Raw genomic sequence first — 14,324 nt, forward strand, 5'->3', positions numbered from 1 at the left:
TAATTCAAGGTCAACCAGTTAGTTATACACCCTTTTTGTACTTGGAACTCAAACCCGATACAATTCAACTTAATTTAATAAAGTCGAGTCAACTAAAAGCTCAAATAAGTAAAAAATAAAAACTACAACTCATTTGTAAGCTTAAATATATGAATTTTAAGGGGTTCTTCCTTGTATACTTTTACAACAAGAGTTAACACCAAGAATCACCTCCCACCTACTAGCAAAGCTATCACTAAAACCAATGACATAAGAATAATACAAATATAATCTCATTCACTGAATCATCAAACCTTGAGTACTTTGAGGAAATTGTAGAAGTGGTATGGAATTTGGCATCTCAGAAGTCATGCATTGTGTCCTGGATTCTTTGATTGAACTAGTTTGTGTAGTCTCTTTTGGGTATAAAATGGAAGCCCTAACACCCAAAAACATAACTTGATTAACAAAAATTAATCTACCATATATATGGACTAGTTATCTAATTTATCATCCAAGCTATAAATTAAACTACCTTGGCAAAGATAAGGACTGGCGTCTCAGTAGGGGAGAAGCAACTTTACCCTTGCTGTAATGCTCCTCCTTATCAGAAAATTGCTTCTTGAATTTGTCAAAAGCACTATGAACCAACGAGGTCAACGTAAGTCAACAGAATACATACAACAATGATAAAGCTATATATATATATATATATATATATATATATATATATATATATATATATATATATATATATATATATATATACATACCTTGGATACATGAAGCCTGGTTGTTCGCATCCATCCTTCAACATATTGGGATGATATTCAAGAATCTCCTTGTAGATACGTTCACGTATATCTTCTGTACTTAGTCTTCTTTTTTCAAACTCGAATTCCCTCTTTGTGATAGGTCGAGAAGAAGACTCCCTCTCAACTTTACCCAAATTCTTAAAATATGGATCCGAAAGAGCCTGAGACAAAAGATGAAAAGATCAAAACATGTTTCTCAATAAGGAAATTAACAATAAAAGAATGTTGATAAGATAGTATTCAATTCGCACCTCTTCAGCAGTAGGACGATTGTTAGGATCAAAAGCAAGCATTCTTTCTAATAATCGAAGAGCAAGTGGATCTGCATTTGGAAACTTTCTGGAGAAGGGAATCGGCTTTTTCTTCCTCATTTTGCTTAAGTATTTCATTGCATTCTCATGTCGTATCTGATTGTGTTATATCAATATCAATGTATATATATATATATATATATATATATATATATATATATATATATATATATATATATATATATATATATATATATATATATATATATATATATATATATATAATAAAATGAAGTACAGATATTCAAATTATAGACACAGACTCTGGATATAGCTTCGGTTGATGGTGTTCCCAAAAGATCAGTCATCAAATCCAACTGATGAAACACACTTTTCCCAGGGAAGAGAGGCTTTCCAGTTAAAAGTTCTGCAAAAATACAACCAATGCTCCATGTGTCTATAGCCTGTGTGTACTACACATACAAAAAGTCAAAAGGATAAAGTTAATACTAAGAATTCCTACTTTTGAAGGATATATTAATTTGTGATTTGAGATTGGTATTAATTAGAGTAATACTAATAGTATAAATTTCACCTTAGAGAAAAAAGATCCACACAATTCAGGAGCTCTATACCATCTTGTTGCAACATAATCCTACACATATCAAATGCAAGAGATTGGGAAAAGTGTGTTCTTCAATCGTTTTTAAATTACTCTAACAAGTGAGTTAATGTTAGTGACATACTGTCCAGCATACTGCAGTAGGTGTATCATTGAAGACAACTCTTGCAATACCAAAGTCACATATCTTGACCTTGCAATCAGCATTGACCAAAATATTTTTCGGTTTTAGATCTCTATGAAACACATTTGCTGAAACCAATTCATTCACAATGAGAATGGAGAAAGTTGAAAAGAATATAAAAGGTAAGCACAAGTATGGTAATTAATGATGATGATAGGTTATAATAACCTGAGTGCATGTATTTCAATCCTCGAAGAAGCTGATAGAGAAAGAAGCGACATTGTTCTTGTGTTAACTTTTCGTTTGCTTTTATAACCTGATGTAAATCGGATTCCATAAGCTCAAAAACAACATATATATCACTGAATTCTCTTCTGGAAGGAGGCAATAAGATATGTTTTATTTCCACAATGTCTGGATGTCGAAGGAGCCTAAGAAGCAGAATCTCACGAAGGATGCGAGTGGCAACAAAGCCTTGTTCAAAAATGTCGTTTATCTTTTTTATAGCTACTTTTTCTCCAACAAAAGTATCAAATGCTGAACACACAACACCTGAGCTTCCTGTACCTATCACCTCCTCTAGTTTATACCTACTCCATTCACCGTATTCTGTGAAACAATCTACTGCTCTAGATCCCTGCATGCATGCAACATCAAATCAAAGTAGAAAAATTAGAAACAATGTCTTCAATTCTTATTGTACAGATTTGATTATATATATACCCTTTTTGATGCTTACCAACCATTCATCATGTCCTTGAAAGCTTTCTTGGCGTGTTTTTTTAACAGTAACAGCAATTTCAACACCAGGGGTTGAAGGGCTAAAAGTGTTCTTGTCAACCCAACCTAACAATATACAGTAAAAGTAAAGATTATATAAAAAAAGTTACATATGAATTCATGATGAACGTACATGAAAATAGTGAAATACCTGAATTCTCTGCATTATATGCAAATGGTAACATATCAACCATTCTACCAATTATTGTTCTACTCCCCGATTGCAATGAATTATCGTTTTTCTCTTGTAAGGCCAATACAGACTCAAGAGTAACCACAACTTCAGCCATTGTAGGACGATGTTTTCTACTGCTATGCAAACAACGCTCTGCAATACGAACAAACCCTTTCAAACATTTTGGTAATATTTGATCCCTTATATCAGAATCAATCAAATGCTTCAAAGTGCCTTCTTTGATACAATCTTCTACCCATCTTGCTAAACTGTGATGCTCCTCCTTATCACGACTTACATCCAATGCACGTTTCCGACACAACACTTCAAACAAAACCACCCCAAAAGCATAAACATCGGACTTTCTAGTCAACCTTCCAGTTAAGAAGTAATCTGGATCTAGATACCCGAAAGTTCCTTTCACAAGAGTCAATACATGACTCAAAGGCTGATCCTTTGGGCCTATCTTGGACAACCCAAAGTCCGCTATTTTAGCAGCCCAACTTTCATGCAACAAAATATTTGCACTCTTCACATCACGATGAATGACTCCGAACTCGATGCCTGTACCCGTGTGGAGGTAATCTAACCCACGAGCAGCACCGATGCAGAGTTTGAGCCTCTGAAGCCATGATAGATGAGTAGAATGTTTGTGGAGATGATCTTCAAGTGATCCATGAGGCATATATTCGTAGACAAGGATCATTTCTTTCCCATCATCGCAATAACCAATCAAAGATACTAAGTGACAATGGCGTAACTTGGAAAGCATCTTCACTTCGGCCCAAAACTCATCGGCTCCTTGATCGGACTTGGAATCCAGTCGTTTAATGGCAGCAACAACAAGACTTGATCCATCGTGAATGGTAGCTTTGTAAACTTTTCCGAATCCCCCATGCCCAATAACTAGTGATTCATCGAAGTTTCTGGTTGCTGATCGGATTTCAGGAAATTTAAAGTGGCGACAAGGTTGTGGCCATTGTAAGGAGGATGATTCAGATTCCATATTTAGGCAAAATACTAGTAGTAATTAGAATTGGAAATGGTTGTTCTATATATTACTCATTTAAAAAGCTTTTGGAGTCTAATAGTGACATTGGTTGTCCAAAAAAGGAGTCTCTATCAATAGGGTATATTATATATTTTCAGTGAAACAAATAGGAAACTTTCAAGTTTCCACGCGGAATCAGATCAATCAAACTAAGAAAAAAGGCAAACTTAAATGTCCATATACGCGTGAAAAAGGTAAGGTGTCTTCCTAGATGCAAACATCCTCTAGTATCTTTAAAAGCTTCACTGAACCAATGTTTTAGTAGGCCCAGGTTATCACTAAATTTTGGAATTAAATATTTTCAAAATGTTTTTAAGTGGCTAACAAATAAACGAGTTTTATTTTTTAAAATGGTAATAACTCCTACTTCTATATGTCATCTACTATTAAGGTTCTCTTTCAAATTTTATACTTTTGACATAAATTCTAAATTTTATTACGGATTTGATCTTAACATTAATTTTTATTATGAATTCATCTCACACTTAGTTTAATTTATAAATTTAATTTTGCTACAACTTAACTTTTCTTATAATTTTTTTTGTTGTTTTTTACATTTTATACAACTTTTTTCATAACTATCATACAACCTTTTCTAAATATTTTTTACAACATTTTTAAAATGTTTCATAGCTTTTTATTATAACATTAAAAAACATACTTTTTTAAATATTAGTAGTGCATGAAAGTGTAACAAAATAAAATATAAAACAAGTTTAAACATTGTATAAATTTTTTTTAAACTTCTAGTTAAAAAGTATAAAAAAATTATAACTTTTTAAAAAACATTTACAATATACTTTTTTGTTTAAAATTAGTTGTATTAAAATAATGTGAAAGTGTAGAAATTTTAAAAAAGTTTTAACCCAAGTTTAAAACATTTTTAAATGTAAAACAAATTTTTAATTACGAAATCAAATTAGACGTTGCATTAGTTCACGAATTATGACAAGCATTCTATCTCTATATAGAGAAAGAAAAAAGATATTTTTTTCTAGTGTAATTCCATTAAATCTTTTGAATTTTTTCGTTCCTATTCTCTTTTCTCAAAAAGGGGGATGTAATGCATGGATGAATTCTTGAAAAAAAAAAGTTATATAAAGATAAAATTTTAAAATTAAACTGAGAAAAAAATCTTAGGAAAGATTGTAAAAAAATTCTAAAAATGTCTAAACAAAGTTATAGAAAAATAAATTTGTAAAATAAGTTAAACTTGGGATAAGTTCATAATAAATTTAATATACAAACCAAATTCGTAAAAAAAAATTAACATCGATGCCAAAAGTGTAAAAAAATAAGTGACTTGTTAACCTAAAATAGCAGGTAAACATATAGAAAAAAAATATGTTCCTCTTAAAAAATAAAATTTGTTTGTTAGCAACTTAAAAACATTTTAAAAAGTATTTTTTTTTCCAAAGTTCAATGCTAACCCAAATTATTGTTAAGGATTGTATATCTATAAAGTACTAAATTGGTGAACAATTTTTTGAATAAGTGTTTTATAACTAGAACATGATTCTTTTTTAAATTGAACTAGAAGAATTTGTATGCTTCGCCGCAGATAGAAGACACAAGGATACAAATCGATTTTAATGTGTATATAACATCTGTCTTCACATATATACCGTCTCTCGGATCCATATCTATTTCCTAGGCCCTCTTTTTCTTAATTGTAGATGGAAATCGTAATATCATCCAATCTAAATTTTTTCTTTGGGAATGACAGAATTTTAAAAGGCCACTGCCTAGAAAGGCCTAGATAAGGCAAGAGAAACAACAAAAATACAAAATGTTAAACGGAGAGCAACATCAACAATCCATTTACAATTCCCGAACCCTCCTCTAAATTTCACCCAATCAAAAACAAGTAAATACATGTTATCCGCCACTGTGGGGGGAGAGATCACCACCATTTTGAAAATTTTATCGTTTCATGTCTTCCTAAGGCACCAAATGAAGCCATAGAAAATGGCAATCAAGATTTTCCTCTTCCGGGGGCAATTACCCCAACTTGCAGAAAAATTAACAAAATCAGTAACCTTTGTAAATTGTTGATCCTCAATGCCACACCAAGCCATAATCCAAACAACACTTCACAAGCATAGGCACATTTGACGAACAGGTGATCCGTATCTTCGATACCTCCCGAACACATGACGCATGCGATACACGAGATATTAATACCCCCGCGTGCAAGAGCTAAAACTGAAGGTATTCGACCCAAACAAGTTCTCCAAACGAAACCGATACACTTGATCGGAACCAGCCTGGTCCACACAGTCGGATTGTCCACCGGAATAGTAAAAATTTGGTCGATTTGCTTCCTTAGATCATGCACATAAAACAAACCATCCGCTAAAAGTTTTGATCCAATCGAACATCGAGCAACCTTTGGAACCTGTTTAACTCATTAATCTCCAATTAACTGTTAGGATAATGTTTCTATGGACCTTGAAAAATGGTCATCAACAAACCTCTCTGAGATAAAAACACGCCTTTCTCTTATCAAGTTGATATAGCGACAGGAATTGAGAAGCAAGAGGCGAATTGCCACACCAAAGGTCATGCCAAAATAAAGTATTACAACCATCACCAATGTAAGAGTCAAAAGTCTCCAAGAATTTGACATGATGAGATAATTCTGAACTTATTCTATCAAAAACCATGTACCTGTTTGTGTAAATCCATAGAAACCTTTTTTTGAAGCATTTTTCTAAACTTTGTATCAAGTTTCTCATTCATATTTTGTTTAAAGCAGTCTGGTGAAGAGAGATGTTATGTTAAGATGGTTGAAGAAAAACAAGTTTGGTATGAAATACTTTCCCTCTCAAAACCAACACACCCCCTTTGTGTTATTGGGTATCGGTATGTATTTTTTACACAAAAAGCAGTTTGCTCACCAAAGTTAGGTTTGTTGTCTTAAGCATATTTGATTTCTTCCAATTTCTTTCTTGCTTGATATATTAGGAGTAAGGGTGGATACAAGAAAAAGAGGCTGGGGAGTGGGTTATTGGTGCTCCATTTATTCCTAAAGTTTAAAATTCATTATTGAATTGTTGAATATAATCATAAATCTCATGATTTTTAGTATTGTAATAACTTTTACATAGTTCTGTTTTCCTTGTCCTGATTAATCTCTATATATACATTGTCATAAGGTGAAAAACCTGAGATTCATGACTCTTTGCACGGTTCAGTCATCAAATAAGTGGAAGGAGAAACAACTTATTTAGCATGTACCAGCTTCTTTAAGATTTATTATGTAAACTTATTATATTAAACATGAAGTGGGTGTAATTATATGCCTTCCAACCTAAATAATGTTTGCAATGGGTGTAAAGTGTAAACTAACCAGGTTTATGTTTTGGGAAGTGATTTATACACAACATTTTTTTGTCATACACAACAATTCATGCATTATATAGTTGTACAATACAACATTTTAAAACACCAATTGTTATGTATGGAGAAAAATTGTTGTGTATGGATCAGCTCCCTTATGTTTTGAACTTAAGTTCTAGCATGAACCTTCAGATAATTTTTTTGTCAGTTTTAATGGATAATTAATTTTTTTTTGAATAAACAAAAACTTCCTTTTGGAGATGTTGATCAACCTTCTGAAAATCATGAGATTTGGTCAAAAAAAACCTCTACTAACCAAGTTTATGATTTTTTTTCCTTTTTTAATGGTCACCTAAGTGGATAATGATTTTCAGCAACTGTAGCTTCGCCTTCGACATGTTCTTCACCAACAAATCTGTTTACATATCATCAATCAAAAACAAAATTTGATTCCCAGCTCATTAAGGTAAGGAATCACTTTCAAAATATTAGCCAAAATCAAAATCCCTGGGTAATGTTTTATTGGCCCAACTTGTCCAAGGTTTACGATGACAATTATGTAAGCCACATATAACTTTTCTCCAAAGCGCATCCTTGTATATATTGAATCTCCAAAGCCATTTAGCAATAAGAGCAAGTTACAAGGAGAAAAGCGAACCAATTCCAAGACCACCCACATATTTTGGACCGAGAACGGATTTCCAAGCAACCCAATTTATTTTGCTTTTTTCTTCACTTCCTATCCAAAGAAAATTTCTCCTAATTTTTTCCATTTCATCAATGATAGAGAGCGGAGCTTTGAAAAGAGAAAAATAATACAAAGGATGACTGTCAAGAACCAATTTGATCAATGTAAGATGCCCACCAAACGAGAGGGTTTTGGCTTTCCAGGAAGAAAGTTTGATGTTAATTTGATCAATCATGGGTTGCCAGTTTCTCTTTTGCGTCATATTACATCCAATGGGCACTCCAAGATAAGGAAAAGGAAAAGAAGCAGCCGAACATCCAAGGATACGAGCACAAGCCACAACTTCATTACTAGAAACCCCCCACACCATAAACCTTTGATTTCTGAAAATTAACCTTGAGCCCGGAAGAAGCATGATAGCACTTCAAAATTCTAGTCAAATTGGAGAAATTTGAACTAGACCAATTACCAAGGAAAAGGGCATCATCCGCGTAGAAGAGGTGGGAGATAGAAGGCCCACCATTTGAAATTTTGACACCATGAAAAATATCATTTTGGCAAGTGGATTTCATATCAACATTGAGGCCTTCCATGGCGATGATAACGAGAAACGGAGAGAGGGGATCACCTTGGCGCACACCTTTTGTGATTGGGAACTCCTTTGTAGCAAAACTGTTAACAAGGACCGAAGCTCTAGAAGAGGAAAGACAACCTCTAATCCAAAAGATCCATTTCTCACCAAATTCCATTTGCCTCATAACCGAATAAAAATAATTCCAATTGATGGAATCAAAAGCCTTATCAAAGTCAACTTTGAAAAGAAAAGTTTTATGTTTCACCTTTTTAGCCCATGAATAAAAATCGTTTATAATCAAGGAACCATCCAATATGTTACAACCTTTGATGAAGGTCAATTCACCTCATCAATCACATAGTAACAACTCTCTTAATTCTAGAAGCAAGGGCTTTAGTGATAATTTTGTATACACACCCAATTAGGCTAATAGGACAAAAATCCGGAAGAATAAGAGGATCTTTTACTTTTAGAAGAAGCGATATGAATGAAGAATTACTTCCCAATAAAGGCATCCAAAGGCTTCAAAGTGTTTTGACACAACACATGATGTCTTCTTGCATGATCAACCAAAAATGTTTGATAAACTTGAAAGAAAAACCGTCGGGACCAGGTGCCTTATCATTCTCGCAACTCAGCCAATCTAAATTTGAAGCAATATTCTAGCTCAATCTTTCAATTGCTAATTCTATAGTAAAGTAGTATTCGGTCAAAAAAATCAAATTCATTCTTATTATTCCTATCTTTTATGCCGATTAGAGTAAGAAGTTAAAGGGGTGACCTTTCAAGTTTCAAGTCTCGTCTGGGACATATGTGACATTATGAGTGATGTAGGAATATGTTAGATTTGTTGTTCCAAAAGAGAAAAAAGGGGCAACCTTTCATTCACACTGCTATAAAGATGGGTGGCGACGTCTCATTGCCTATGAAACCTAATATCACTGCCAAGCAGGTCCTTTATATTTGTGCAACAATTCCACATACTAACACCACCCTGACTTTTTTCTGAGAGTAGAGCAATATATAATACCATGCATTATATCAAAGTAAGATTATGATAGGAGAACGAATTATATGGAGGGTACGAAAGCCCAATGTAATCTTTCATCCAGACAATGAATATGTGTTTTATAGTGTGATGTACTTCACAATCAAACTTATCCATGACCAGATATTCACAACAAGTCCATTGCGTTTTTATATACGTCCTAGTATGCAATATGTTGACTATTTAGAAATTAATAATCTATCTCTTCGAACTCTAAAAGATGTGATGGTTACTTTGGGTTATCACCCAAACAACGTCTTTTTCTACAGTTGGAACACCAATCACGATTTGGACTGGGGGCTTATTCGGCTGCAAACAGAGAAAGTTGAATTTAAAAGCGTTCTACCCAAACTCTTTGAAGAAAGCCCAGGTAAAAATATCAAGAAGTTGATTTTACAATTAGTATAAGACAAACCAGCAACAACTGTAAAAAGGAAGTAATCAATTTTGTAACGAAGAAGTATGGAGTTAGAATCCCAAAGATGAAAATGCATGAAGGAATAAACATGGAAAGAGAAAAAGTAAGTACTTGGACCGACTATTTCTTTTGAAACAACAGTCAAAAGAAGAGTCCATATCCATAAGGTATGTAAAGTTCTAAACTTTAGAATGAAGAAGGAAAAAAATGTAACGATTACCATTTCTTACCCGACATTTGCAATAGCCACGGTACCTGATTCCGTTAAAAAAGAAGGTACTAATTGTAAGAAAAGTGAAGTCAAAACTATTCAAGTAGTTTGAAAATTTACTTATTCATATATAGTTATTTATATATACTTATATCGTATGAATGTATAAACTGTCTCAATAAATAGTTTATTTTACGGTAAATAATAGCAACATACTTTAAGCCAATTCCTATGTCAGGCAATGTCGTTTGCCATGTGTTTGCCCACTTTCCTACACATTCAAAACTAGTGATACGCATAACTTGGTAAAGGTTTATTAGGGTCTAAATGGTTAACTTATGAGGACCATCTACCTGGTAAAATAAAAATTGTTCATCATATGATTGTCTTAACTGATTCCTCAATATGAAGGAGTAATTTTTCAAGAATCTTAGTCTATGAAAAAGGGTACAAATTTTCCCAAATTTTCCATACTAAAAGAAAAAATCAAGAACATCCACAATTTTATAAATTGTGAAAGTGGTAGCTTACGCAAACCTTGTCGGGATGATCATATAGAGGAAAAACGTCAGAGAATAGTGAAAGGACACCCTATGTGACATCCCCAAATTTCACGTCCAGAAAAGACCGACTTCTTTATGCTTTGTTTTAAAATCAAAATAATCTTTTAAAGAAAACTGTTGCAGAATTTGTTCTCAGAAAACATGATAAATACTTTATCCAAGCATCACCGAAGAGATGTATTTTATTCGTTTTAAAACATTTGGGATGTCCTGGTCAATACAGACACATAAGCATAAACCGAACTTACATTCCTCTATACTAATGATATACATCTCTTTAATCTCTCAGTGTAACGTGCATTTGTATCGATACATGTGATATAAAAATATTAAGTGGGTCAGGTTTGGAAAACTTGGTGAGTACATAGGGATTTCAATCCTACAATGTTATAACATATATATAATTTAGAATTCACACGATATACAATTTTCTCTATATATATAACCAACTCTTACCCCACTCCGTCAATCCTCTCAACGAGACTATCCACACTCCTGGACCTCAAATTCTAACTTTTACTCCCGGATCTAATCCATATTCTCGAGTCCATGATTGTGCCCATTCCATACTCCTGGATAAGGGACAATTGGTCCATGTCTAAATCCATACTCCCAGACTAATGACATGTTCTATGTCCTATCCATACTCCCGGACTAAGGGCAACTGACTATGTCTTAATCCATACTCCCGGATTAATGACAATTGACTAGGTCTTAATCCATACTCCCGGATTAATGAAAATTAACTAAGTCCAATCCATACTCTCAAACTAGGGACGAATAACTATGTCTAATCCATGCTTCCAGATCAATGACATATTTTAAAGTTCTATTCTCCGTATATATCTCGCTCGTACTCATAAAGAGATACTACCCCATAACCATTATAACAAACCTTAGGTTTACTCTTTAACCTAAATTATCATAAAAATCAGGTATGTTCTTAAACACATAATTCAGACATCATCAAATACTCACAAAAAACATATATTTAATACATTCAAACAATACTTGTATTAAAATCATGTTCATGAAAGGGACTATGCACTCACTTGATAAGACGATTATCGGACACCACTACGGCTCAAAAAACAGTATTCTTCGGTGAAACCGGGATATCTTCACGAATATGGCTTCTCTCGGGCAGAACTTCGTCTCGAAAACTCTTATCTCCTCGAGATCTTCGGGGCTTCAGGACTCGCTTCGGGTGTCAAGATGATACTGGGGCTTTGGGGGTGCTTCCATATGGCTTGGAGAAGGTATATATATATATATATATATATATATATATATATATATATATATATATATATATATAATATATATATATATATATAGAGAGAGAGAGAGAGAGAGAGTAAGAAATAGCAACCAAAACCGGCTGCCCTTCGATTCTATTTATAGGGCTGATTTTTCGAGTTTCACATCGTGAACCATCATTTCACGTCGTGGCCTTGGACGTCATCAGGTGCGTAGTCGTGATGTTCAGTCTGTCAGGCTCCAGAAGATGTCAGCACTGAGTTCACGTCGTGAACCCCTTTTTCACGTCGTGAACTCTGACACAGTGTTGGGGTTCGCGCTAAAAACTTCATAAATTCATAACTTTCGCATACGAGCTCATTTTTTGACATTCCATGTATCCACGCGTAGGTGATATCATGCTCTGCAACTCTCGTTTAGACTCCGTCGACTATTTTTGATTTAAATTTTATTATATTATTTTATTAGGCTGGGACAGGAAAACTCCGTTAGGAATTCACAACTCCTTCATTTGACGTCCGTTTTCGTCTGTCTTTTGACCGTTGGACTACTATCAACAAGATCTTAGATTCTCGTTTAGATTGTTCTGGATAGAAACCACTTAATCTCATATTCGAACTTTGGGCTGCATACCGCTAAGTCGAAACTTCGAAAAATCATAACTTCCTCATACGAAGTCTGTAACATCCGGATTCCCAGGTATTTTATTTTAATCATTTATTTTGAGTTAAGGAGAGAGACTCGATGATTTGACGCCTAGACTCGTCGATTAGGATCGCGATTCGCTGACTGGATTAATGAATGGACTCGACGAGTCGGCTAGGTGACCCGATGAGTCTGTGCTGGCGACAGAAACCCTAAATCTTTGGGCCTGTGCCATATTTAAAGGTCCTTATGGCCTTCATTTGTGGCCACTTACTCCCTTGAGAAACCCTAGAGAGCGAAGAGAGCTTAGAGAGCAAGGGAAAGGCTAATTCTTCATCCTTTTTGGTGTAATCTTGCAAGAAGGAGTGGGAAAGTCCAAGCTAGATCAATTGTAGAGCTTGGATTTGTGTTGTTCATACTAATATTCGCTTCTGGAGGTACAAATCCTTTCCCATTTCGTTTATTTGATAAATTTCTTGAATCTAGGGTTTCTTTGTATCTTTTTGAGTTGGATCTTGAAGCATGTGATGTCCCACGGTGTTGTAGATGTTAGATCTGGACCATGAGAGGTCCAAAAAGTCCCAACCTTCCAACTTTATGTTGTTTCATGAGAGTTTTAAGAGTTGGTTACCATTTTAATGGTTATTTCTCCATTTATGGTTTTGTATGTGTTGCATGAACGTAAAGTTTGAACCTTTACGTGACTTTTGAGTGCTAGAAGGTTAGATCTACTAGTTGGAGAAGCAGATCTGACCTCAGAAGGTCATTTGAGTGTTGCCATGGAAGGAACTCGCCGAGTCCATAAGGGGACTCGACGAGTCGAATCGGGTTGCCCCGCGATTCATGACCAGTAGTAACCCGTCGAGTGGAAGGTTCACTCAACGAGTCGAGTGAGGTTTAGATAGACACATAGGACACGCTTGGACTCGCCGAGTCACCTATGTGCACTCGACGAGTCTGGTCAAAGTTGACCGTTGACTTTTAGGGCCTAGTCAACGTTTGGACTTTTGAGCCATTGGAGGGGTAAAATGGTCTTTTACCCTCCTGAGAAAACGTAGAGAGGGAATAGCCTAGCCTTTGAGAGTCGTATTGATTAGAGTAATTATTTAATGTGATTAGGCGAAGGCTAGATCAGTATTTCCGAGTTCGAGATTTACCGAGTTACCTGTGGTGAGTCTTCTCACTATACTTTACCTAGAATGGTAATTATAGTATCTGACAGAGTATGTTGTATGCTAATATATGATGTGATATCTATATGATTATGTGCTATGTGTGATTCAGAGTTTACAGAGTTAGGACCGGAAGGTCCACAGAGTTAGGGCCAGAGGGTCCACAAAGTTATGGGATTGGAGGGTCCCACTGAGATACTTTGACAAGAGGATCATACGGAGTTATAGCCTTGAGTGGCTAATATGTGTTGTATGTGGTATTTTGGGGAACTCACTAAGCATTTATGCTTACAGTGTTATGTGTTATGTGTTTCAGGTACTAGTGACGATCGCGGGAAGGTGCCGGCATGATCCGTACACACAGACCGAGGATTTTATTTGTGATCTTGGGATAAGTTTTATTTGATGAAAATTGTTGAACATGAAATTTGAGAATGTTTAAATGATAATTATGTTGTTTGAAAAATGAAAAAGTGTTTTGAAAATTTACGTCGTTACAAAGTCAGATTTAGACGTTCTTTTTATGCACGCTCTCAGTTTAATGTATTCTACGACTTTCATTTAGATCACCAAGGCTAAATGTCGCTCTATCGTAAATTCATTATT

The 14,324-nt window shown here is 34.6% G+C and overlaps 1 protein-coding gene across 1 annotated transcript; it reads right to left on the reverse strand.

Moving 5' to 3' along the window:
* Window positions 1-132: 132 nt before the first annotated feature.
* Window positions 133-3,818, reverse strand: LOC111916611 (mitogen-activated protein kinase 15). The gene is made up of 10 exons (XM_052770966.1): window positions 2,723-3,818; window positions 2,531-2,637; window positions 2,020-2,428; window positions 1,792-1,919; window positions 1,641-1,700; window positions 1,369-1,518; window positions 1,046-1,201; window positions 753-955; window positions 515-619; window positions 133-418 (listed from the first exon to the last, which is right to left on the reverse strand). The coding sequence occupies exons 1-10, from the start codon at window positions 3,750-3,752 to the stop codon at window positions 277-279; spliced, it is 2,490 nt and encodes an 829-aa protein (XP_052626926.1). The 5' UTR covers window positions 3,753-3,818; the 3' UTR covers window positions 133-276.
* Between the last annotated feature and the right edge of the window lie 10,506 nt (window positions 3,819-14,324).

This window comes from Lactuca sativa, chromosome 1 (genome assembly GCF_002870075.4).
Source record: "Lactuca sativa cultivar Salinas chromosome 1, Lsat_Salinas_v11, whole genome shotgun sequence".
Lineage (NCBI taxonomy): Eukaryota > Viridiplantae > Streptophyta > Magnoliopsida > Asterales > Asteraceae > Lactuca > Lactuca sativa.